This window comes from Numenius arquata, chromosome 1 (genome assembly GCF_964106895.1).
Source record: "Numenius arquata chromosome 1, bNumArq3.hap1.1, whole genome shotgun sequence".
Taxonomy (NCBI): Eukaryota; Metazoa; Chordata; class Aves; order Charadriiformes; family Scolopacidae; genus Numenius; species Numenius arquata.
Window position 1 is genome coordinate 125,758,445 of NC_133576.1, and position 24,928 is coordinate 125,783,372.

Consider the following 24,928-nt stretch of genomic DNA (forward strand, 5'->3'; position numbering starts at 1 on the left):
AGGAAGAGGTACTTGCAATATTCTGATATTTAGGCTATAAACCACTGTCTTGCACCTTAAGCAAGCTTCATCTCATCAAATCCCTCTCAACTGAGTTGTATTCACTGTCACTGTATTTCATTGTTGAAGTATCAACATATAAATGTTTCCATATTAATTTAATATAAATATTAAAACATTACATAAAGCATTATTGGAACTTAATCACTACCTACATAAGCAATAAAGATATATTGAGAATCTTAACACCAAATGTTAGACCAAAGTTTTATTAAAAGTAAGGTCTTAGGTAAATTTTAAGTTTTATTAACTTTTATTTCAATGAAGAAAATAATTTTGAAAATCTTCACTAGTGTTTCAAATCCTATGAAAGATGCAGGACTAAAAATATCCATTGAAGTGAACAGGCAGCAAGGATACAAAAATCAAATGGAGATCTTTCTGACCACTAATTAACACTGTGGAATGGGCATCATGCAATCCTGCAGGTATTCGTTATTACATGGAAATGCAGAACAGATATACGAAGCCACAAAAGGAAAATCATAGAATCATAGAATAATTTCGGTGAGAAGGGACTTTAAGGTTCATCTAGTCCAGTTCCCCTGCAATGAGCAGGGACATCTTCAACTAGTTCATGTTGCTTAGAGCCCTGTCCAACCTGACCTTGAATGTTTCAAGGACGGGGCATCCACCACCTCTCTGGGCCACACGTGCTAGTGTTTCACCACCCTCACAGTAAAAATATTTTTCCTTCTATTTGGTCTAAATCTACCCTCTTTTAGTTTAAAGCCATTACCCCTTGCCCTACCACAACAGGTCCTGCTAAAAAGTTTGTACCCATTTTTCCTGTAGGCTCCCTTTCTTTTAAGTACTGTGTTACTACTTCCAGTTGAGAAACTCTGGAGACATAAACCACTGGTCACTGCAAAAGGTTTCACTACAGGCTTGTGATGTTCTTATACTCTTGCTAGATACTCTTGCTTATACTAACATGCTAGACAGACCTCTCTTCTTCACTTATTCAACCATTCTTAAGTTCCTGTTCCTAAGACTGCTTTGCTCCCACAGGTTCATGGAATAAACTACAGTCAAGATAAAGCAGCGACTGATGCCTGTATTTTTATCAGTGCAAGCAGAAGGCACACAGATTCCCGAGAAGCTTAACTGATTAGGAATCACGGAATTATGGAATTGTTGGAGTTGGAAGGGACCTTCTAGAGTTCATCTAGACCAACTCCCCTGCCAAAGCAGGATTGCCCAGAGCACATTACTCAGGACTGCATCCAGGCGGGTCTTGGAAATCTCCAGAGAAGGGGACTCCACGACCTCCCTGGGCAGCCTGTTCCAGGGCTCTGTCACCCTCACCGTAAAGAAGTTCTTCCTCATATTTGAGTGGAACTTCCTATGTTCCAACTTGTGCCCATTGCCCCTCGTCCTGTCACTGGGAACCACTGAAAAGAGTCCGGCTCCATCCTCCCTCAAACCGCCCTTTAGATACTTATAAGGAGTTTTGATACCCTACATAATTCTATTTTAACCGGGAACTACTGCTTGGCCTTGCATTAACTGGGGAACAGAATAAAAAGCTCTGATTGGGCAACAGATGAATATGTGTACACCTGCACATTAAGTTATTATAATAACATATTTATGTTAATGATGCTAATTTAAAAGAGGTGCAATTGTAAATGAGTAACTGCCTAGCCAAATATATTGTAGCACTCTTGAGAGGCATAATTTGGAAAATTAATACAGTGCAAGTTTTCTTCCATAGAACAGTTTGTCTTTTAGAAATTTGGACACAATGTTTAGAAAAAGCATAGCTATGCTGAACATGCTTTTTGTTTTAAGGAAGCTCAACAGAAGTGAAACACAGAAAAACTACAATACAGCCCTGTCTATTCCTGGCCATCAGAATTAAAGCTACAGCCAGGATTACGTTTAGAGAATGGAAAAAAAAGGACTGCAGTTTTTCAGGGTAAATCAATAAACACTCATATTCCAGACAATAACTATGCAGTCAGACTGGGAAATTCTGACATACTTTTCTGCCTCCATGTTGCATTCTGATAGAATTTCTAAAACTTACTATGCAAACTGACATCCTGACATGAGAAGAAAAAGCACATGTGAGAGCAAATAACTTCTCAGAAAATGTTGGGGGGGTGGGGGAGGGGATCTAAGTGGGAAAAAGAGAGACCTGACATATAAATACATAGTTTGCCACAGGATGCAAACTTCATATTTTTTATAAACTGATGAAACTTCCATAAAATCAATGAACTCTTCAAAAATACCCCTACTAAATTCAATGCAATTAAACCAATTCACAACAGCTGGGACATGAACTCAAAATGCTTGTTAAAATTCCTTCTGTTGTTGATCTGTACAGAGAGAAACAATGTACAAAAATATCAGTAAGTATTATTATTACTCACGATTCCGAAACAGAAAGCAGATGACTTTTTTTTATTTATTTTGGCAAGTAATTTTGTTTTGGCCCAGATGCAATGTGGCCATGAGAGCTCTGGTCTACTGTATGGAAAATGGTCTCTGAGAATAAAATACAGACTTCTATAGCTTGCACTGATTTTCTTTCTTCGTATCCATACTGCTTTTTTGAAGAATATGAAAATGTAGGTAATTAAAAGCCTCTTCAAATACCATTTCTGATGTAGCCAGACTCAAAATACTATGTTAAAGAAGATATTAAAAAAAACCAACTCCATGAGAGATACGGAATGATTTGGGAGTATACTGGCAACATGATTTTTGCTAACATAGTACAGTTCAGTATAGCAAGTAAAATAAAGAAATAAGCATACTTTGGGTCCCCACAAAATGCATTTATAGAAAATTCTTATGAACTTTATCTTCAGAAGAAATTATTTTAATCCCCCTTCATCCATAAATTTAAAAACATATGTAAAAGATGAAAAAAGGAAAAAACAGCATATCTGGATAAAACAGAAGTGGAAGACTTTCTTGTAGGCTATTACAGCTCTTTTGGAACTCATTTTTCTCACAGGAAAACAGCCAAAGGAGATTGGAAATTTCCCTTTTGAACTAAGTGAAACAGTTTGTCTAAGAAGTTTCAGAGCAAGGACCCTTAAAAAGACATGGTAGAAAAAAATATGAAAAAAACATTCATATAAGCATGACCCCTTTTGTTAGATGGAAAGTGCTAGTCATGATTTATGACATGATGTCAAAATAAAATCTCACTGATATGCACGAAAAATCTGTGGATGAAACCTTGCCTACAAATGGAGTCAATGGTATTCTGCCTTCCTCGGTGAGGCTGTGGTTTCATTCACCAAAAAACATTCCCTTGTGGAAAGCCTCCAAGGAACTGGCATCAGGATAGACCTAAACAATTTCTGTAATACATTAAGATTTGGAAGACAGTAAGTGGGTGAATAAATTTACTTTGAATTCAGGTCTTTGCTGGGCTTTGAGCCACACATACTACAGACTGACCTTGTCATTTGATTCCAACAGGCAGGGACATTGTCAGCGTGGGACCTGTACACTCGCCATGATGAAAGTACCCTCTCTACCCACTGATAATGTTTGACAGAGCAGGTTAACCTTACTCCTGAAAATGCTGGCCTTGGTGGCAGACATGGAACCAATTTTGACCAACAAATAATGCCCACAGACAGAGCACAAAGAGGGAGTAAGATAAACTCTTGCACAAATGCCATTAAAAATGTAACAATCAGAGACCTAAACTTATACCTAATCTGAAAATAATATGAAAAGGCACTTATTTCAAGATCTTAAAACTAACATAGTCATTATTTTTTATATACAACCCATCTATTGCATTATAATGCAAAATCACCCATTTTGAGATCTTTCTGTAGATCTTTCTGCAGATCTTCACAAGTACTGGAAAATATGTCAGCCATATTACCTTGGGAGTCTATGAGTCAATTTTCCAAGTACTTTTTCTACCACATTAGAAACAGGCTTTGCCACTTACATTTGTCTTTACAATCTAGATCCTTTCCCTTCTGTTAACCCAACTTCTGTCCTGACCACATTAAAACCAACAAATTCTGCCTTGTCCCTTTTTAATGCAGAGGGTGATTTTAAAAACCAGAGTGTCCACCCAATGAGACACTCGTAATTCATCTTCCATATGTGTACTGTCATTAACTGCTACAAATTAAAGGAAGGCTTTGGTGTGCTGTACTGCAATATTAAGATTATTTGGAACACAAGCTCCTAACTTTGGATACAACAGACCTCAGAGAGGAAACAGACGGACTAGAACCAATAGCCAGTCATAGCATTGATTTACTCTAAATCATGTGTATTTCTAAAGAAAAAGTACAAATTTTATTACAGTCCGAGAGACTGACAAAAATGACTGAAAATACGAAACAATCTTTTGACATCCAATTCACAAAATCTGAAACCTAATGGCTTTTAAATGGTACATGACATTAAATGAAATAATCTTTTTGGAAAATTTGTATCCTAAGGAAAACGCTGCAGTGTAAAACATAGAAAAACAGCTATTCTCCTTTCCTAATTAGTCCCATGTTCAAGAATTCATTAAAAGAATCTGACAGATCTTTCATTGTATTTTAAATCACTATGCAGCATAAACAAAACCATTTAAAAGCACTTTTTAACAATACTTTACAAGAAAGAAATCGGCAAACCCATTTACAGCATATTTTCAAATTCTAAAACTTAGAGGTTTCCATAAGAACTATAAAATAAAGGTGAAACATAGGACAAGACAGACATTTAATTGTTGGGTGGAAACACCCTAGTGAAAAATTAACTTACCTAGGGTTTTACATGCAAAAAGAGCCATGGCACTCTGTAGCCTGTCTGGTCTGACAGCCTGGACCACAAGTACCTTAAAATAAAATATATTCAGGGGAGATGAGTTTATAATAGTATATTATGGCAACTTAAAAAGCAAGACTTTTCTAAGAAGGCTGAATTCTTTAAACTTCTCTTTACAGCAAAGTTATTTTCTCTGAATATAGAGAGCTATCGGATCATTCCTTTCCAAGATAATCTAATGTAATTCTTCGTTCATAAGTAGTTTGTCCTATCAATAGTATCAGAAGATAGATCTACATCTAATAGCTATTTGTAAGCTGGAAGTTCTTCTATAATGTTTTAGAAAAAAAGGTAGCCATGTGGGTAGCTAGAATGGCAGAAAGCAAACTTAGCTTCATACTGGTAATCTAATTCTATACATGTATTTAGGCAGTAACTTCCTAACTGGAATACTAATGTGTCTGATTTCAGTGCAGTAATACAGTAAAATAATCAGTGTTGAAAGAATTTCCTTTTGTTTAAGCACACCTTTAGTTTTACATCTGACTTTTTTTTCTGAGACATTCTGACTTTCAAACCTCACAGTTATGCACATGCTTCTACAGTTATTTAAAAAACTACAGAACAGCTCATCAATTCAGATACAAATTAAATTAGCAGTTTCCCTACCAGCTGCCTCTTTTTCAGTTAACTTCCTGCAAATGTTCGGTGCAGGCAACCACAGGCAATTAATGCAACTTCCATAGAAATGATTTGTTAAAATCACCATGCCTTCTCCTACGTCCTTATTTGCAGACACGTAAAGCACAGTTCTGAACCTACCATCACATTCCAGTTTCCAATTCTGGAATATTTTTCTTAGTTTTGGAGGAAAAATTTAACTTCATTAAATTTTTAAGAAAGTACTACTTTTTAAGCTTGAGATTACACTGAGTCTTACTGAACTATTTTTAAGTTCAACGTAGGGTTTGAAAAAAACTAACTTATGAGTGGCACATTAATTTAACGAGGTAGTTTCAGTATATTTCATCAACAGAAAATTCTAAATACTTTTTATGCAAGGAACTAGATATGTAATATGCTGATCATTCCAGATTTGTTTTACTATAAATGAAAAATTTTTATGACAACACATTGCACACATAAGAATTGTTCTTCTGCATTTCTTCAAATCAAACATGACTCAGACTAATTGCTTTCCAAAATGGTTTATTCCTAAATTCCACACATGCTATTTTAGAAATTCTCTTTCTCCACAAAAACTCCAAAGCCAACAAGCATGATACTTCTTTGTCTTACACCCCACCCCTTCTTTGGATGGGCCTTCATTTTATATGAGGTGACTTCAAATTAAAAATCACAGCACCATTTGAAAGTAAATTATGGCATCCTTTTTTCCATAAACACAAGAAGGGTGACATTCCTCTCTTGCAGAGGAGAAGAATCCCCAGGTGGAGGAAGGAACTTGCCTCCCCAACATTCTTGGTGAGTTCTTTAATCACCAAGCTTCCAAGAGGAGTAGTATTTCATGACTACTACTCTAAAAAGCAGTGGCTGCTACTGCATTTCGTGGTTTTCAGTCAGATGTATGAGTTTGCACATTTAACAATGAGCTAAATTAATGACATTCAACTAAATTAATGACACTGCAAATTCTGCAGTAACAAATCAATCATGAAAGAATTTTAATACGTATTCATAAAATTAATTCTGTGAATATTAATAAAGAGCTTGTTACCTTACACGGTATGCTCTCTTGCAGTGATTACGTCAACATAAAAAAGACTCATATAAGAGAGAACTGAATATGTATTACAGAAAAAACAAATCCTTAGATTAAATAAACTAGTTAATCTGTAAGACAATTTAGATACTGTCACTGGTTATAATTCAAACAGGCCTGAAGCCTAAATTCCCAAGATGTAAAAATTACTTTCAATGCTGAACTCATAATTATTTTTAAATAATTTAATATTAAAAGATTACCTGCTGAAATAAGGAAATTCTTTTTATAATAGTAGATGGAAAATCTTGTTCACACACAGAGCTCTGAGAAAAAGTGTGCCACAGACTTTCATCTTCAAAGCAAAGTGTCTGATAGAGACCTGGGAGAGAAATCTACAAAACAAATAATGCAGATTTAAGGATAAAGAATAGCCATTTGGTCATTGTATACTTTAATTAATTTCCAAATACCACTATGACCCTAGTCATAGTGCATAAATACTTGTTCATATCACGTAACTCAATTGAATTTTATCCTTGGACTTAAAGAAGAAAACGGTAGGTTTTAAAATTAACCATTTGTTTACCTATTCCTTGGAAATGCTAAGTCTGTATTTGCTCTATAGTTTTTTTTTGAAACTCCTAGGTTCTTTGTTTTTAAACTTTGGTTTCTACTTTTTGTAGTCTTAGTTAATCATGACCTGGTTCTTTTCTACCAGTACATACTACTGGTAAATAATACATAATACTGGTACATAATACTGGTAAATAAACAGTTTAAAATAAAAAAATATTTCTATCTAACAAAAGCATATTTGAGTATTTAAGTCCAAATTACTATTTTATAAAACCAAAGGCCTTTTAAGTTAAATTCAATCCACCACATGATGTATACCTTGAAAGATGCTACTGCCCAGGCTCGGTCTTGTTCTATCCAAGAAGGAATCTGCTCACGAACACTTCTTTGTGAATCCTTATCGAAACAAGTTACATTACACACATAAATTACACATATTTTTGTGAAACACTACATTCAGTAATAAGATAACGAAACCCACGTTTTTAATAAAATTAGCATTTACAACAGGAATCTTTCTGTGGTCTTTTGCTAAGTTCATAAAGGGCATCACAAATTAAAACCTACCAATGATTTAAATTTGAGATAACACTGTTCACACTAACATTTGCTTAACCATTTGAGCCTGAAGATATAATTTAGAATATCTGTAAGACACATTCAACTCTAAGTAGTTTTCCATTAAAAACAAGCGACACAAATGATTGGCTATCTGCATATGCACTCTGAGCAACTGACTTCAAAAATAACTCAATTGCACATATTTGCAGTCATGAAGAAGATGGTTCTTCACAAAAAGGGCAATTCTGGGGTAATTCACTAGGCAAAGTATCACTTCTGGACATCTCTGCACTGGTAAAATTTGGCCACAGCTTTATTTTGCTGCTCTTTAGATGCTGGTGATGGAGGAAATTCTAAGGATTAACACCACATCTTAAGCTCCCATGGAATCTCCGTATTCACTATATCATTTTTTACAAAAAAATCGTACAGCGTCCATTAACCAGTCTGACAGTCTGTCAGATCTCTGTCCTTGGATCTCTCAACCATCGAGCAACTTCAAGAGTAATCTTAAATGTTCAGCAGAAAAAAGGAAAGCTTTCTTATAAAAGGATGGCTCAGCCATGAGTTATGAAGTCTGAGAAGGAACAAAAGTAGGAAACTCAGAAGCAATTGTAGCAATAAATTTGAGATGGGTCTGCAATATACATTCCAGTTAGAACTGGGGTTGACTCACATATGTCCACAGTCTTTCCAAAATCTATGGGTTGTGTGTTAGGTGGGGTAGAGGTGGTCTCTAAATTTAACTAGTGTTAAATTCCGTTATACAACCGGATCTCACATAGCTTGAAAATTACCTACAGCAAGAAAATACTTGACAGTCATCAAGTTCACGGATATTTAAGTCAATAATAAAGACTTGACAGTCTTTAGAATAGATGAAGAGAGATGTCAATAATAACACTGAAATGCAAAACCTGTAGAGTCATTTAAGGGCTAGAGAAACTGGGAAATTAAGAATCTTTTTAGCAACCAGCTGCCTGAATAAGAAAACCTGAGTAATACATTGTGTTTTAAGTGACTTGCCACTTCTGCCAGCATCCATGTGAATACAGTTGGTGTCATGGACATTCCGAAAACAAGGTACTCACACTGGTCATTGTCTTGTACCACTGAATGTACGAAATACCCTGATAGATATCTAAAAAAGGCTAAAGGTTAAAAGTAATTGTGAATGATGAAAACTGCAGCTAAGCCTGATGGAAATGAGCAAGCCTGACCCTGAATGCAGGAGAAGAGGAGATTAGCAAAAGAGGGAAAGACTCAGCTCATGATTCCTGATTGGGCTTGCGTTTTCTAAAAACTCCTTTCAAAAGCTTTGTCACAATATTTGGTTCAAGAAGGGCTATAATGGATAAGACTACAGAAAGTTTAGCTTTTTTCTCTGTCCTCTTCTACTGGGAGGTTATTTTAAAAGTATACAGATTCAATAGAATTGACAGACATTTAGTAAACTACAGCTTGATTGGTCAGATATGCAACAGAAGCTTCTTAAGCGAGCTCTGTCACCTAGGAAAATATATAAATACACCTCCAGAGTTAGAACTCTGAGGATGAGGAGAAAAGTATGTCAAAGTTAGCAAAGTGTGTGGACAAGTTCATGAATCCATACAAAAAGTACAACTCACAGATGGTACCAGGAGAAAGAAACACTGATTTTAGTTACACAAGAGGTCTTAAAACCTTCTCAAGCATACCATTGAAAAAAAAAATTGTAAACCTGGTAACAGAAAAAGAAAAAACAAAAAAGCAAGAAAGGCACAAAGTTATGCAAATTAGAAAATGAGCTGCCATGTTCAAAAAGTTTTTATATTTTTATATTACTATGTGAGAAGTTATTTCTTCCTTTAATGTATTAATACAATTAACTAAACTATGCAGTAAGAATACAACTTTAACTTTTCAGGATTTAAGTAAATGTTCCTTATTTCAAAATATACAAATAAATGTAGCTTACTGATTTTCTTATGGTATCTCCAATGATCACACCTGTAAAAGTCTCCCATTCCTAGGGGCAACAAATGAACAACTCAGGTAAGTCACAAGACATCCTTAAGAATGAAGAATAATATGTAGTAGCATGTAGGCAAAACAGGAAGATAAACAAATTAAGCCTAGATTCTGAAAGAGTTATAAGACATTTTTATAACTCAAGGTAATACTACCAGTATGCAATTCCTTTTGCAGAATTCAAGGTGACCACAGCGCTTTATAAGAAAAAGAAACAAAAGGAGAAGCCCTGTCCTTTCTCAGCACCCACAGCTCCCACCCAGATTGCCTGACTATAAAGCAGCAAAAAGTAACATACCTGGCTGGCAAGGAAACACAAACTGCCTGATAGGGCATCAACAGCCCACACAGGACAGATAACTACAGAATCCATATTTCAATAGTGTTTCATGTTTTAGTATCCAAAAGATGCAGTTAGACCAGGAAGAATACTTAATAAAATAGATTGGTATTATGAATACTTTGGTTGCCTTAAGAAAGTGAAATGTAAGTTGAATTTATGTATGATTAAGTCTTTTAGACTTGGTGTTTGTATCCAAGAAGACACCTTTTAGTCATTTTAAGACAAATTCCATAAGTATTTAAACACATACTAGAAATTACATAATCCTATATTTAGAGGTATTGAGAAATATACTAAAAAATTAAGTATTGACATTTTACATAATCAGTATCTATAGTAAAGAAATTTTTTTATTGTTAATAGTAACATTCCAAATGAAAAAGTCAATCAACTAGTACTGCTCTGATACAGCCCACAGCATAGCTTTTTGCACCCATCAATCTAGTTGAGTCTTGAAACAACTCTCTCTTTCAATTATAAACTGATGTTCCTCTCCCAATAACAAAGAAAATGCTTGTGCACAGAAAAACACACGAAGGCTCCCCAGTTTTAAAACCAGAAATCGTGTAATATTTTTATGAAGGAAAGCAGAAGTATAATATGTAGAGACATGTAAAACTACCTCAGAAAAATCCATACGTATTGATTAAGAGAATTTCTCTACTAAGAACAAAGGCATTCTACAGCATAATGTTGAAGTTGTACTACAAATTTCTTATCACTATGCAAAAAATTCATAAGTGCAGAAGGTTGAATTCTTTTGGGACAGGGACTTAGAATACAAAATTCTCTAGCAGCATAATAAGCAACTTCTAGCCTTATCACATTAAAAGCTTTAAGAGAAATAACTTTAAAAAAATAGCCACTTCAGCTTCATTTTCCTCAACAAATATAGTTCACAAGCACTCTTAACAATTTAATTAAAATAACTTCTACCTTTCAGAGAAGTAAGAACATTATTGATATTTGCCTGTTTTAATTCTTGAGTACTCAGATACTGCAGGAATATGCATTATACATAACATAGATTAAGCTGGTTAAGAGCTCTAATAGCTGATGGAAATGCATGCTAAACAATAGCAACTGACACATAAAGTGGTATTTACAAACACTTAGGAAGGCTAGGCAGCCAGGCTTTCATTTAGTCAGAAAACTATTTGTAAGTTGCTGCCTTTGTGACTTTATAAACTCAAGGCCTAGAAAGATAAAGCAAGATATTTTCAGAAGCTGAAAAAAAATAATAAAGATGAATTAGGGAAGATCTAATAATGAAGAGTAGGCAGGGTATGCCTCTACCAACAAGATTAATTTGATTTATTTTTATTAGGCAGCTTCATTGCTGAAAGACTGTGGGATTTAATTTGGTAAATGTCTGCAATAAAACAACATTGCCCTCATAACACCAAAAAGTTTCAACCAACCCTATACCTTAAACCCACATCCTTCATATAATCAAGTTCCATAACTTCCTTCAGATGTATTTTACCTTTTATCCTATCACGGACTCTAGCTAATTGCAACCTAACCACCATTTTGATACTCCTGGTCTCAAGCTTCTAGTACAGAAAGGCATAGCTTTGTTGCTCCATTCCATGTAGGTATTTAACACAATTAAATGTGTCTTAACTCACACTAATCAGCCAAATGTAAGCAACTGTATTGAGTCAATTGTGCATATTGTCCTACTTCAGATAGACTTAATAGGATTAATTTCACCACATTATAGATAACTATAACTTTGGCATCCAAATCGCAGCCAGTTAGCCCAGTCTACCTGTAAGGGCAACGGAGAGAAGTAAGCAATTCTGGCAGTGAACCATCTGACCTATTTTACAAAATTCATTTTTGAGTAAACTAAATAACTTCTTTGATAGGTCTGGTTTTTTCCTATTCCTTACAAAGACAGTCTAGGATAACCTGCTTCAGATTAATTTTAACAGGTGTTTAAATTTTACTTACCAATTCAATCACCACTAAAAGTACCATTTACCCGAAACATGTAAATTCTATGAACCTCCGTGTTGGGCAAAATAATTAACTAACACGCAAACAGAAGAACACACTATTACTGAGATGTGTGCTGCTCCATGGTAGAAAAGGGTTAGCAGTACTTAAGTTCTGTTGCAATTTTGTTGAGAACCTTAGCCTCTAAGCAACAGGTAAATTCCCTATAAATTAGGCAATTTCAGATTAGGCCTCATTCAGACCACTGTCAAAAACATCACGTGACATTTCTTAATTTTTTGTGAATACACTAATAATGCAGCACTTGCCTAAAAACTGAACAGACAGCCATTTCTATTAAATGTGGTTTGAACCTATATCAAGTGCATCCCACTATCCTATCAAAAATATAAACCATTCCAGGATGAGTTCATCATTCCTCTCAAAGACAGGCCACTATGGTGCAAAGAATCCAATACTTATGTGGCCAGAGAACAACATACAAGAAGGACACTCTCTGTACAGTGCACTCTTGAAGACACTGTAGCAAATGAGGATATTAATGATCCCTGGGATTTCTTAAACACTGAAGAATCAATGGCTGAAACACACAAAAGATAACTTCATTACTTCTCCTTTCAGGAAGACTCTTTGCTTTAAGTGTCTTCAACTGCAGGTTGCAGAATCAGACTTTTACTTTATTTCTCCCTAAGCCTTGCTCCCCTTTTCTGCATTTCAGTACCAAGGCACGATGTGCAAGGAACTCTTGCTCATAGGGAAACAGGTGTGTATGCATCGCTTCACTCATAAAGGAACATGCATATTTAACTGGAAGGATGAATAAATGTCTAGGCACACGGTGATGGGAAACACTGACACACTGCCTGGAAGAAACTGCAAGAACCCTCCATAAATATCTTTTCAGACCCCTATTTAAAAGGCAATAATTTACCTACCTTTCTCATGGCAATCTTCACTTTGAACACAATAAATACCATGTTGATATCCAGAAGTAACTTTCATAGAAAAATAGTAGCATATAAATGTAAAATCCCAAGTCCTATACTTACTGACAAAAACTTTTATCTACTTATTTACTCTTCATATTAAGTTTAACTAAATCACTTGGGGATTTTCTCCTCTAGCACTTACATTCTCTTGAAAAAGTTCAGGGTGCATTCCTCGTACAAAATGTAGAGCAAACATTAGTTGATCAGCCTGAAATAAAAGCAGTAAAAATGTATTTATATGATCATCAAAAGTCACCTTTCTTCTTTTTTTATAAGTAACAAAATTTAATTAATAAAGCACCTCTAATTCCATAGTAGTGACTTATTGACACGTATCCTAATTTGAAATTGCTACAAACCTCTGCAACTTAGAGACAAACACCATGGTTGAGTGAAAAAAGGGACATATGTGGCTTGGAGACCGTATCCTACTGGGTTTAATTGCCCTTTGAATGACTGACCTTGGAAACTACAAAGAGGCTATACATACCTCAATTCATATGAGCCACAGCTGCTTTAAACCAATTTGGGTAACTGCAGAACTGCGTGATGGCAGCCACAATAAACTTTCGGCATAATTTGTATCTCTATGGATACTGATACATAAAGTTGTTTCCTGCTTTACATAGTTCCGTTTCATTCATTCTTTCAATTACAAAACCATATGGTACACAGTATCCCCAAGGATACAATTAAAGCAAATAAAGGGCATTATATTTTATTTTTGCTTGTATTTACTATTGGTTTTGTTACAGGGGTAGGACTGGAGGGCAAATGGGCCCAACTAGGAATCAGGGTCAAACTGTGGCAAAGCACTTAAGTTCTCTTTGTATTGATAAATAAAACCCGTCCATGAACATCACATGACACTGAGAACAACTGCTGAATGGCTGAAGTCCACACCGTTCAGCTCTTTCATCCTCTCAGACAAGGTCTGAGAGAAAGCTTGCTAATCCAAACTGCCTATTAGAATGCTCCCTGGGTGATTTAGAATCCAAAACTTGTATGGGAATTTTTTTGAAGAACGCTAACTGGTCAAGGCCAAACCCATGACAGCAACTATTTTGACAAATTCACAGTACAACTGGGCCAGTTCCAGTGCTCAGGAAAATTTCTTGGCACCACTTGATTTACTAGCATACATGAAGTCTACATACACACAAACATAAATATTAACCACAGACAGACAAACAAAACCATCCCTCCCAATTCTAACACGCTTAAAAAGGTATGAATCTGTATGAGCTATACCATTTATGGAGACATTAGTAAAGCCTCAGTGTCACAGGAGTCATTACAAATTTGCATGGATGAAAAGCAGAGTTAGCAGTGGAGTGCTGATGGCGTGAGGAGCTTATTTGTTCTCTCCACTATCAGAACATCATACTAACCTGGATGGACCACTAGCCTGAAGCTGCATGGTAACACACTTTTAGTAATTTCTAAATTCCAATCTGATCATTCACAGTGAAAATGTTTCCTACTAGAAATCTCCTCTCCGTGCCTTGCTTTTGAAATCTTGAATCTTTCCTGAGATATAAAAATAGCTGTCTTCCAATATTCAAAAGACATGATGACTTATTGGAAGGCTTCATATACTCAGGACTTCAAACATAGGCATTAAATTATTATGAGAATATTTCATGAGAATCCTCTTGGACTTTGATAAACCCATATCCTTAGAAATAACTGCTGCCCCTGCATCCTCAATATAGTGTTGCTAGACTAGGGGGAGGGGGGAGGAGGTGGTGTAAAATTTTCCAAGATCTCTCCATTCTCACTTGCACGATTTGCACTACTGCTCAAATCGTCTATGCAGACCTACTATTCTTCAGCGTGGCACTATGAGACAAACACGTTCTGTTATGACTGTTCCGTGTGAAAGTAAAAATTAAAATTCAAAATAAAAGGCATATCTATCCTAGGTTTTCACCAAGAGAGCAAGAAGAGAAAAGCCACCTGATTCAAATACAGAGCAAACATGAAATATATTAAGAACATTATACAGAGGAAGAAGTTAACAGATTGAAACAAACAAGCTAGCAGGTAGAGATTTGGGGCAGGATATGAAAAAAGAAAAGAGAACACTACCATGTTTGTTTCAGTTTCCTTTTTAATAAAAGAAACTGCTCTGTGGAGAAATGTGCATAAGCAATCTTAATTCTGTCATATCCTAATTTTTTAGTCCTTCTCATTTTGCATGTTAAATATTGCATGTATTGCATATGTACTGACACTGTTTCTTTAAAGTAGATTAAATGTTGGTTGCTGAAAGTATACTTCCAAACCCAGTGCACTGTATAAAAGCCGGAAAAAAATATAATCTTACCTTAAACAAACAATGACAAACATATTCATACACTGTATGTTTCAATGAGCCAATAAGTGACTTGATTCTTTCTTCAGTATTACTTGAATCCTAAAAAGAAATTTTGGATTTCAAAAATTCATGTGGAAGGAAAAATCTTGTAATGTACCCTCTAGATTTCAGCAGAATGACACAAATAATCTGGACTCTATGTGATACTTACTAGTTCTAAAAACGTATTATTGAACTCGCAGCAGCTATCAATGAGCAGATGGTAAAATGAGAAATTTATGCTAAAGCATTAAGAAATGAATACTCTGGCCTTGAATATTTTGAATGTGAACATTATACAATATTATATAGAAGGAAAATACATACAGTGTGAGATAACAGTTTCTTTTCCTAACATCGATATCCTTGAAATTTCATAGCTTTCACTTGGTAAAAACTTGTTTACGTATGCTGATGTTAAGTGTAGTTACTAAACTTGCAGAAAAATTTAGCCCAGCTGAAGTAAACATTGTAGAAAATAGTAAATATACCCTGTCCTTCAAAGCTTACAGAATAAAAGACTAATTATAACAGGAGAAAACGGAAAGAAAGATAAGATAAAGGAAGAAAGAAGAGGGAGCAAGAAAAAAAAAAGGTGAGGGAAGTAATGGGTAGTATGAGATTTATTAAAAACAAGTTCCTTTGTACCATGTAGGAATTCGAAGAGATGAGTTTATAAAGGAGGGAAATTTGGATTCACAAGCTGATTTGACTAATATCTTTCCCATGTCTAAAAGATAGTTTGGGAAAAATGAAGAATCGGATAGAGGAAAACAAAAAAAGGAAGAAAACAAAGAATGCAAGACAAGAAGTTGAGTTTTAAATAGATAACATAATAGTCAAGTAGAACAGAAATAATGAAAGAGTGTGAAAATAAGAACAAGAAGTTAGAAGCTCATGTTGTGGAAAAGAAGTAATAGGAAAAGAATTTTAAAGAGGGCAAGTTCGCATAGTCAGAACCATGTTTCTGGTAGATTGTAGCTGAAGGAAAGTTGTAAGCACAGATGCCAGAATAAAGGGGAATGAAAAAGCGACAAGATGAAAGGCTGGTGAATGCCTTTTTAAAGTGGAAACAAAGAGACCTAAGATGAATTTTGGAGATGCTGAATGAAAAGAAAATGCATTGTCACTCAGTGTGGGGTTTAGATCTAAAGAGTGAGGTGACATGAGATAAATCCTTAATTCAGTGCCTCAGTAAGAATATACTGGCCACTTGAATACAGAAAAGTAAAAATTACATTTTTAACATGACAGGCTGCATGCATGCTTAAAAACTGTGTAAAAGTAGATAAAGTTTTGATCTTCCTTCAGGTAACTGAACCATGTCAAAATGTAGGTCCTTTCTACCCCTTGTTGATAGAATTACTGTTATTTGCAGATTAGATCATTAATTTATTTGAATAAAGCCTTCAGTAAAGTTATAATCAATCATGTTTTTCCTAACTCACCTTAGACAAATTGCAAGCCTGAAATTACAAATATGAGTCACTTTGTTTTCAGATGGCACAGCAATTTTATGATTTATATGTAATGTAATATCATTAAAAATTCCATGTGCATATATTCTGAGTATCTAAAGTATAACAGTTCAGCAACACTAATTATACATTTCATCATCAGTTATTACACATTATTTTCTAAAAATGTCCGGAGCAACTAACAAATTCTAAGGATCAAAGCAGATTGATTCTTCTGCAGCATTAACAGCTTCAGGAAAAGAGAAAATACCTGCTCATTTTGCAGAGCCCTTTGGAAAAGCCTCAGGAAAGCCGCCAAACTAAACCGGTACATATTATTAATTTTGGACAAGTCAGAGATAATAAAGTACATCTTGCTAGCACTCTCAGCTAAAGGGAGATAGGCGTCCCTCTCCTGTGGATAAAAAAAACATAAGCATATAAAACCCCAGTCCATTACTGCCATCTACTGGTTATTGCATAAACATTTATTCATCCCATTGAAAAAACATTCAGAAGACTCCCACTGCTTTAGAAAACTGAATTCTTTCAGATTCTTCAAATTGAGGGACATGCACTCAAGACTTTAACACTGTCTTTAGATTTCAAAATTGAAAGACAGCATTTTTAGTGAAAATTTATTTAAATTATGAAGAACATTTTGGAAATTAATCCCTAGGGCACTGAGGCCTCTTCCCACCAGAGAACAAGTCCTAAAATTCAATAGAAAATTTTAAACTAAACAAATAAGAACACAGAAAAACTCTGTAATGTGGTACAAAAACAGTATGCCAGACAAATAGCATCCCCAATGATCTAAATTTTTGCAACAGCAATGGAGAACATCCACATAAGCCATACTGTTTGCAATAGCAGAGGGCAAAAATGAAGTCAAAACCCACTACTTGCCAATAAGTCCTTGGGGAAAATTCCTTTAATTCAAACTGGCAGACTTTAAATTGTATAGCTATTCACCATGTGTAACACAAAGGAATTTAAGTACTGAAAATACTTTCTGTACTTGCATATCCCAAATATCTTTTACTCCAGAAAATCAATTTAGTATGTTACTGATCTTATACTCCTTTGGATGTTTATATCCTCTCTATATAGAAGATGACTATTTTTAGCAGGGAAAAAACACCAATAAAAGATTAAAATATTATTTCACCTTATCAAGGAAACTCTGAAGTCTGTGAGATTCAGCAAGTGATTCTTGGATGAGTGCACTACTTGCTTTAGTCTGATTCAAATATTCAATTAGATCCTTATTTTCTAGAATATTGCCTTGTGATGTTGCAAGTGTCTGAAAAAACCAAAACCAAAACCAAACCAAAACCAGTCATCTATGTTACATTAAAAAAACACCCATAAAGAACCATTTTGGAAGCTGTCCTTCCTTCTCACCTGTACATACTTCTAAATCATTGAGTGCATCAAGAGCACTAGAAAGGAAGGGGTTACTCCAAAAACTGAGATGGTGTTTTAAAGCAGCATGGAAAATAAAATCCAAGAATAAACTCCAAAAATCCAGATTGCCAGGTTTGGAAAGTGAAGTCATCAGCAAGCTCTTGAGAATGATTTCTATGATCAGAGTCTTATGCACTAATATCCTCACGGTAAATATAAATTAGGGAAATTTTTCTTCTATTTAACTACCAATTTAACCTGAAATTGGCTACTTGTAATGACTTCCTGTACCCAGTCATTCATAAAATCATTTTCCTTCAAAAACATTGCAATATCCACTCTACAATTTAGTTCTTATTTCCAACTGAGATGAATATTCACGATTACAACAATTTCAGTTCTGCAATCTGAGATCCCTTCAAAATCCTTGAGATTAGCCCAGATTTTCCCTGAGTTCTCCTGTGTAAACAATTTTACTTCTAAGGAGTAGTTGGAAAAGCTTGTCTTATTCAGTGTTATTTAAGGGGTTTTACTAACCTTCAGTAAACACACTTCAATACAATTTTTTAGCCAGACAACACCACAAAATTGGCTTCTTGTCAGTTAAGTCAGCTCTGAACAACTACCTGCAGGACAGCATTTCAGGATATTTGGAGGCAAAAATTCACCAGCTAGAATAGTAGAATGCACTTAGTTCTCTAGCTAAAAAGAGTTTAGAACAAGAATATCTGTTTTTTCAAGGAGTCCGATTTTGCTATGAGGAATCATAGTGTGAGCTCTGAAATAGCCACAGAATGTATGTCTTTACTTCAAGGCTTTTGGAAGAAAATGAGTACAGTACTTCACATGGAATGCTAATGTTGCTTTAGGATTAACTTGAATTTAGCTAGATCATCTCCAGCACAGACTTCTTTATTGACAAAGTCCATGTAGTGCCTGGTAGCTTCCACTGAGCTTTAGATTTCTTTCTTCAGGGTCAAAGAGTACTCTTATTCCAGTGCTAACAAGAACGCCAAAGTTGAAACCAACCTTGGTGTTAAAACTGGCCACATTTTATTGTAGATACCTTAGGCATCAATTACTTAAAATATTGCATTTGGCAATGCAGATTGGACAAATGTGAAAGATTTTGGAGTTCCAAGATCACACAAAAAGTCTGTTCTAAAAAGGTGGAGGTTTTTTTGTTCCATCTCTAAAGTCTCGGCTTCTGGCAGACATTAAGATGTTGAACAATGATCAACTTTGAATATGGAATTTTTTTAGGGGACAAGTTTCCCTCTGCCTGTAAGAGAAATCTGTAAGAGAAGGTTTGAGCTTAGTATTTAAGACTTAATAGGGTGTTTAATAAGGACAGTAAATGCAGAAATTCAAATCACATTAGATAATTATGTGCAAAATTCTAAAACTGAGCTATTAATGGCCAGTCTAATAAAGTCCAGTTTACTGTTTTTTGAGGAATCTGTAAAAACTATTAGCTTATGCTCAAGTCCATTGTGCTGGATACTGCGAAGTTCTGTGACTCAGCTACAGACTGAAAGTTTTGAGACAGCAGGTCAATCTCCCTGCATTTTTGATATTCTAGAAGGAAGGAGGATTTGAGGATCCACTCCTATGGGCATGAAGTACAGGTTCGGAGAAATCCAACTGAAAATTGAGAATATTAATTTTAAATATGAGAAAGAAAAATATTAACTATAAAGAATATTACAGTTCATTGCTAATAAGAAACAATTTTGGGGGGTTGAAGTTTTAAATATCTCTCAACAAATGTTTCTATTTTCTGCTGGGAATTTTTCTTTGAGTTTTTTTTCTTTCACAACACATAATCATTTCTCAACTTGAGAAAGTATTATTTGACATGATTCACAAGCTTAAAAATGTGCCTTTTTTAGAACTCAAAATTTGAAAAAGAAATAGTAAAAATTTTAACAAAGTTTTCTCTTTTTTAATGCATTAAAATAACGAAATTTCTAGCAATCTAAACCAGCCTATATCTGGCCCAACAATTCATATGTTTAACTTCTACAATGCTTAATGTATTGAAATACTATAGTTCCTTGGCAATAGAAAAATTCATTATAAAGAAATCTTCATTATAGTCTATCATTTTTTCACCTATTTGTATAGCGCAACAGGGCCCTGTAAATAATAAATAGATGTTCTAGTCACTCTCATTGGAACATTCTAGAATTACCTTATCTACTTTACTCTCCCAACAGCCGTAGGCAGAAAACGCTTTTATTTTCTCAAATCAAAAATTCTGAGGGCTCATTATTCCAACACTTTCACCATTTTAATTCAAACAAATACCAATATGAACACTACCTTATTGATCTAACAGATAGAAAAGAAGTAAATTTATTTTACCTCCAAAAGAGATTCCTCAAGCTTAGCTAACTGTATCTTCTTATCTTCTTCTTGTTGTAACAGTTTCGTCTTCTGTTCTTCCAAATCAGGCTTTTCATGCCGAATTGTTAAAGCCAAAAGCTAAAAAGAAAGGAGATTATTCAACAGGAGAAAAACCATTTTAATATTTCATAAGATATATTCATTAATTATATAGCATAATATATACTCATTAATCATACAGTAGTATATAGTCTATATTTTTGAAAGTACTCTTCTAAGGGTTTATTCAGTTGCATGAGACATCCAACAGCTTGAAATCTATGTAGACAACCAGAATATCCTGCAGTGGCAAGTAAAACCCAGGAACTACTGTGAACCATTCCTTTGTGAATAACAGCGCGTGCAAGCCAGGTGAGATACTCAAGGAGATCTCAAAAGGCATTGCATCACTTTATTAAGGACACTGATCCATACCCTTTTATTCTGAGACCTAAACCTTTGCATATCAATCTGAATCACATCTGTGTTTAAATGACTGGCAGTCTTCATAGTGTATATACTACTATCAGATATTAGAAGAAGTAGTGATAGAAAGCACAAACTGGAAAGAATGTGAGTGAATTTCTTTCCAGCAAGTCTACTAAAAGTCAAACCCCTCTCCTGCCAGCAAAGAGAGAAAACAAAAAACAAAATTCTTTTTATTTCTGCGTTTCCACTTAAAGAGGTGGCCAGCGGCAACATTGTATAAATCAATTCCCTATCTCCAGTGGAAGGATGAAAACCATACGGTCATCCCACACTTCACATTTTGAATTATATCTTACTTATCAACATCTTATTTACATCCCATTCTAACCCTCTTGTTTGTTTGAAAAAAATTGTTTCATACCAAATAAAGAGGGTATTTCTTCCCTTGACTTATCTCTTTTCTTTTTTTTCTCTCTTCCATCGGTATGCTACATTTTGCTTCCTAAAAGTTATAGGAAAAATCTCAACAGCTACTAGCATTTTGGAGGAAGTAAAAAAATCAGCTTTTTGGTTTCATTTTTCCTGTGCTCAAAGTATCTTGATGCAAGCATTACTCTCTAACTAGGACACTGGAGAGCAATACCAGAAATGTTTCCACAGTACCATAAATGCATGTTGAACAGAAAACATAAGCTTAGCAATTAATTTGTTGCAATTGAAGTCAAGGAGACCGTTTCCATTTTCTCTACTGGACTCACTACTAGGTTCCATAGTGCATAAAAACAAGATTTGAAAATTTAAATTTAGATTTAGCATCAATTTTACCATTTATATTTGTGTGCTAGAAAATATCTCCATGACCATTAATACAAGCTGTACCACAGGGCTTCTTCCAGAAGCTTGATGTAGCTATGAATGTCTGCTATACATACATCGTTTTTATTCTAAATGCCTACCTGTCCTCTTAAGCCACTTGCTGTTGTGGTAAAGTTTACCTCCGTAACAATAGAAGCAGCATCAGGTGGAATGAAGGGATTTGGGTTCCTTGTCGATAGAAAAAGACGGAACTCTTCATTATAATCTATCATTTTTTCACCTATTTGTATAGCGTAACGGGGTCCTGCAAATAATAATTAGGTGTTATACTCACTCTGATTGGAACATTCTAGAAATATCTGAAAATAATTATATTTCTCTAATGGATTATGAGATGCAAATATATTTTATAAAATCTATTTATAAATTGTTCAGAAATAAAATAAATTTTAAAAAATGTAAGGAACATAATTGACCCTTCACTGTTAGACAAAAAAATGCAGTAACATAGCACCAGTGTAAGAAACTTACACAGTGAGAGTATTTAACACACCAGGACAGTTTAATTATCCTTACCCAGTACAAAAAGCATAAATTGCAAAAAATGCACTTGAAGTAAAAGTAGTACTAAAGAATCTTTGAAATCTTCAAACAATGAATAGGAGGAGACAGAACACCACACAAGATGCACTGGAGAATCTCCCTTTCGTGTAAGAATCCTGTCATAATTTAAACATATTCATTTACATTTCCACATAGGTATACCACTCTGTGAAAACACATTAGCCGTAATTACATACTGGCTAACTAAGATGCTTCAACATTTTCTGAATGTGACCTAAAACCATTAGATTTCATCTCTGAATCTGTTACATTTATTTGTAGAGGGTTGATGTTGCTGTATAATCGTAATTCCATTAAAATATTACTTTTTATGGTATTTGTTATAGAGGAAGTCTATGAAACTAAAGGCATTGGAATGTCTAGTCATTAGATTGAAAGAAAAATTAAGAAATATCCCATAAATTTGTCTTATTATAAATATGTTTAATATAATTATAGTATGAAAGAAACAATTTATTCAATTTCTGCTGTCATGGTTTCAATCTCTGTTTATATTCCTAATATTTTAACATTTCTCAATATGCTTGTCACAGAATGAAACTACGTGTATGGCCCCTCACCACCCTCCTTCCACCACAGGTCTCCATTCTAGCAGGGTGGAAAAAGACTAGACTGAAACAATCTTACTAGAGTAAGAAACTTTATTAGAGTAAGATTTTACCTCCCGATACTAAAAAATAAGGAAGAACAGAATAATAAGATGAAAAGTTTCAAAGTGAAAATTTCCTTTCCAGAGAAATTTCTGAGATGACATAGCCAGGTGCTTCTCTATTTTTAGCACTAGGAGCAGACCAGAAATGCTCCAAGTATAAATCTCTTGCTAAAACGCTGGTAGAGATGAAAATCACACACCAATTTTGCTTCTGTGCCAAGGACCAGAATAAATTTTAGGTCTATGCTGTAAAAATGTCAAACAGAAAATGGAAGCTGTACAGGGACAAATTTATTGCAGTATATATATTCACATTTTTCTTAATGTTTCATTCCAAGTAATGAAAAGATGTATAGTCATCATAAGAAAAATAATGCAGACAGACACCCACCTCTACATTTTGACAAAGAGAAGGAGTTCATGCCTGCTTGTGAAGTGACTGAAAAGACTCAAATAGTGACCCGTTCCCCCTTTTCAAAAAACAGCTCCCTTGTTCGGACTTGCACAGACCCAGCATTAACACAGCTCATCAACATGCAAAAGAGGATGCCTAAGTCTTATGAGCAATTTCCCTGAATAATAGAATCATAGAATGGTTAGAGTTGGAAGGGACATTAAAGATCATCGAGTTCCAACCCCCCTGCCATGGGCAGGGACACCTCCACTAGAGCAGGTTGCTCAAAGCCCCATCAGCCTGGCCTTGAACACTTCCAGGGATGGGACATCCACAACTTCTCTGGGCAACCTTTTCTAGTGTCTCACCACCCTCACAGTAAAGAATTTCTTTCTGGTATCTAATCTAAATCTCCCCTCTTTCAATTTAAAACCATTACCCCTCATCCTATCACTACACTTCTTGACAAAGAGTCCCTCCCCATCTCTCCTGTAGGCTCCCTTCAGGTACTGGAAGGCCATTATAAGGTCTCCCCGGAGCCTTCTCTTCCCCAGGCTGAACAACCCTAACTCTCCCAGCCCGTCTCCATAGGAGAGATGCTCCAGCTCTCTGATCATTTTCGTGGCCCTCCACTGGACCCATAGCAACAGGGAAGCAGTACATTTTAATTTCATCTGCTTTCTCCACAGTTCTGCAGACTTATTCATCTCTTAATTTGATTGAGTAAAATCAGTTGTCTGTAATACTGTATCTCTGCTTTCCAAAGTTCAGGAGAAGCTAGTGGAAAAAAAAAGTTGTATAGACTTGTTGCATCTTCTGCCAAGCCTCCTGCAGATCCCTGAAGCCACCACTTTGGTGGTGCTCTCAACTTTTCCCGAGGATAAACAAGCAAGCACATCTGTAATGGAAGAATGTTTTAAACTAACATTTTCTTTTCACCAAACAGACCTTTCCAATATAGGAGATAAATGTATCAAAGAACTCTACAGCACTTGCATTTATTTTTACCATGTATTTACATTTAAAGAATTACTGCTACCTCACACGCTATTGGATCTCAACATTAGATGAAACGACCGCAAAAAGCAGTCTTGAGCTATTTTCAGTGCCCAAAATTCATACTGTAAATTACATGCACAGGCTGTGGTACATGCTGAGGAATTAACACTTGAGGCAGAAATATAAATACTAAAGGTAATGTAAATATACTTTAATTACAGTAAGTCAGAAAACATACATTGTTGCATTTTTTTAATCCACTCAGTTCTTTTGATATAATTTCAAAATATGCAACATAATTCAACATAATTCATACTGAGACACTTATATCATTACTATTTATCTTTGCTAAACTTTCAACACAGTTTTCCATATCAGCCTTCTAAAGCCTTCTAAAGCAACTAAATCCAAAGCAGTT

The 24,928-nt window shown here is 35.0% G+C and overlaps 1 protein-coding gene across 1 annotated transcript in view; it reads right to left on the reverse strand.

The window, feature by feature from the left end:
• Positions 1-24,928, reverse strand: part of DYNC2H1 (dynein cytoplasmic 2 heavy chain 1) — a 180,898-nt gene that overhangs the window by 77,958 nt on the left and 78,012 nt on the right. Inside the window, exons 66-75 of the mRNA XM_074153785.1 lie at positions 21,982-22,145; positions 20,576-20,695; positions 17,970-18,104; positions 17,070-17,213; positions 15,312-15,401; positions 13,125-13,190; positions 9,633-9,683; positions 7,433-7,510; positions 6,799-6,930; positions 4,810-4,882 (exon numbers count right to left, since the gene is read on the reverse strand). Coding sequence (XP_074009886.1) covers positions 4,810-4,882; positions 6,799-6,930; positions 7,433-7,510; positions 9,633-9,683; positions 13,125-13,190; positions 15,312-15,401; positions 17,070-17,213; positions 17,970-18,104; positions 20,576-20,695; positions 21,982-22,145 — 1,053 coding nt within the window. The remainder of the gene's footprint in view (positions 1-4,809; positions 4,883-6,798; positions 6,931-7,432; positions 7,511-9,632; positions 9,684-13,124; positions 13,191-15,311; positions 15,402-17,069; positions 17,214-17,969; positions 18,105-20,575; positions 20,696-21,981; positions 22,146-24,928) is intronic.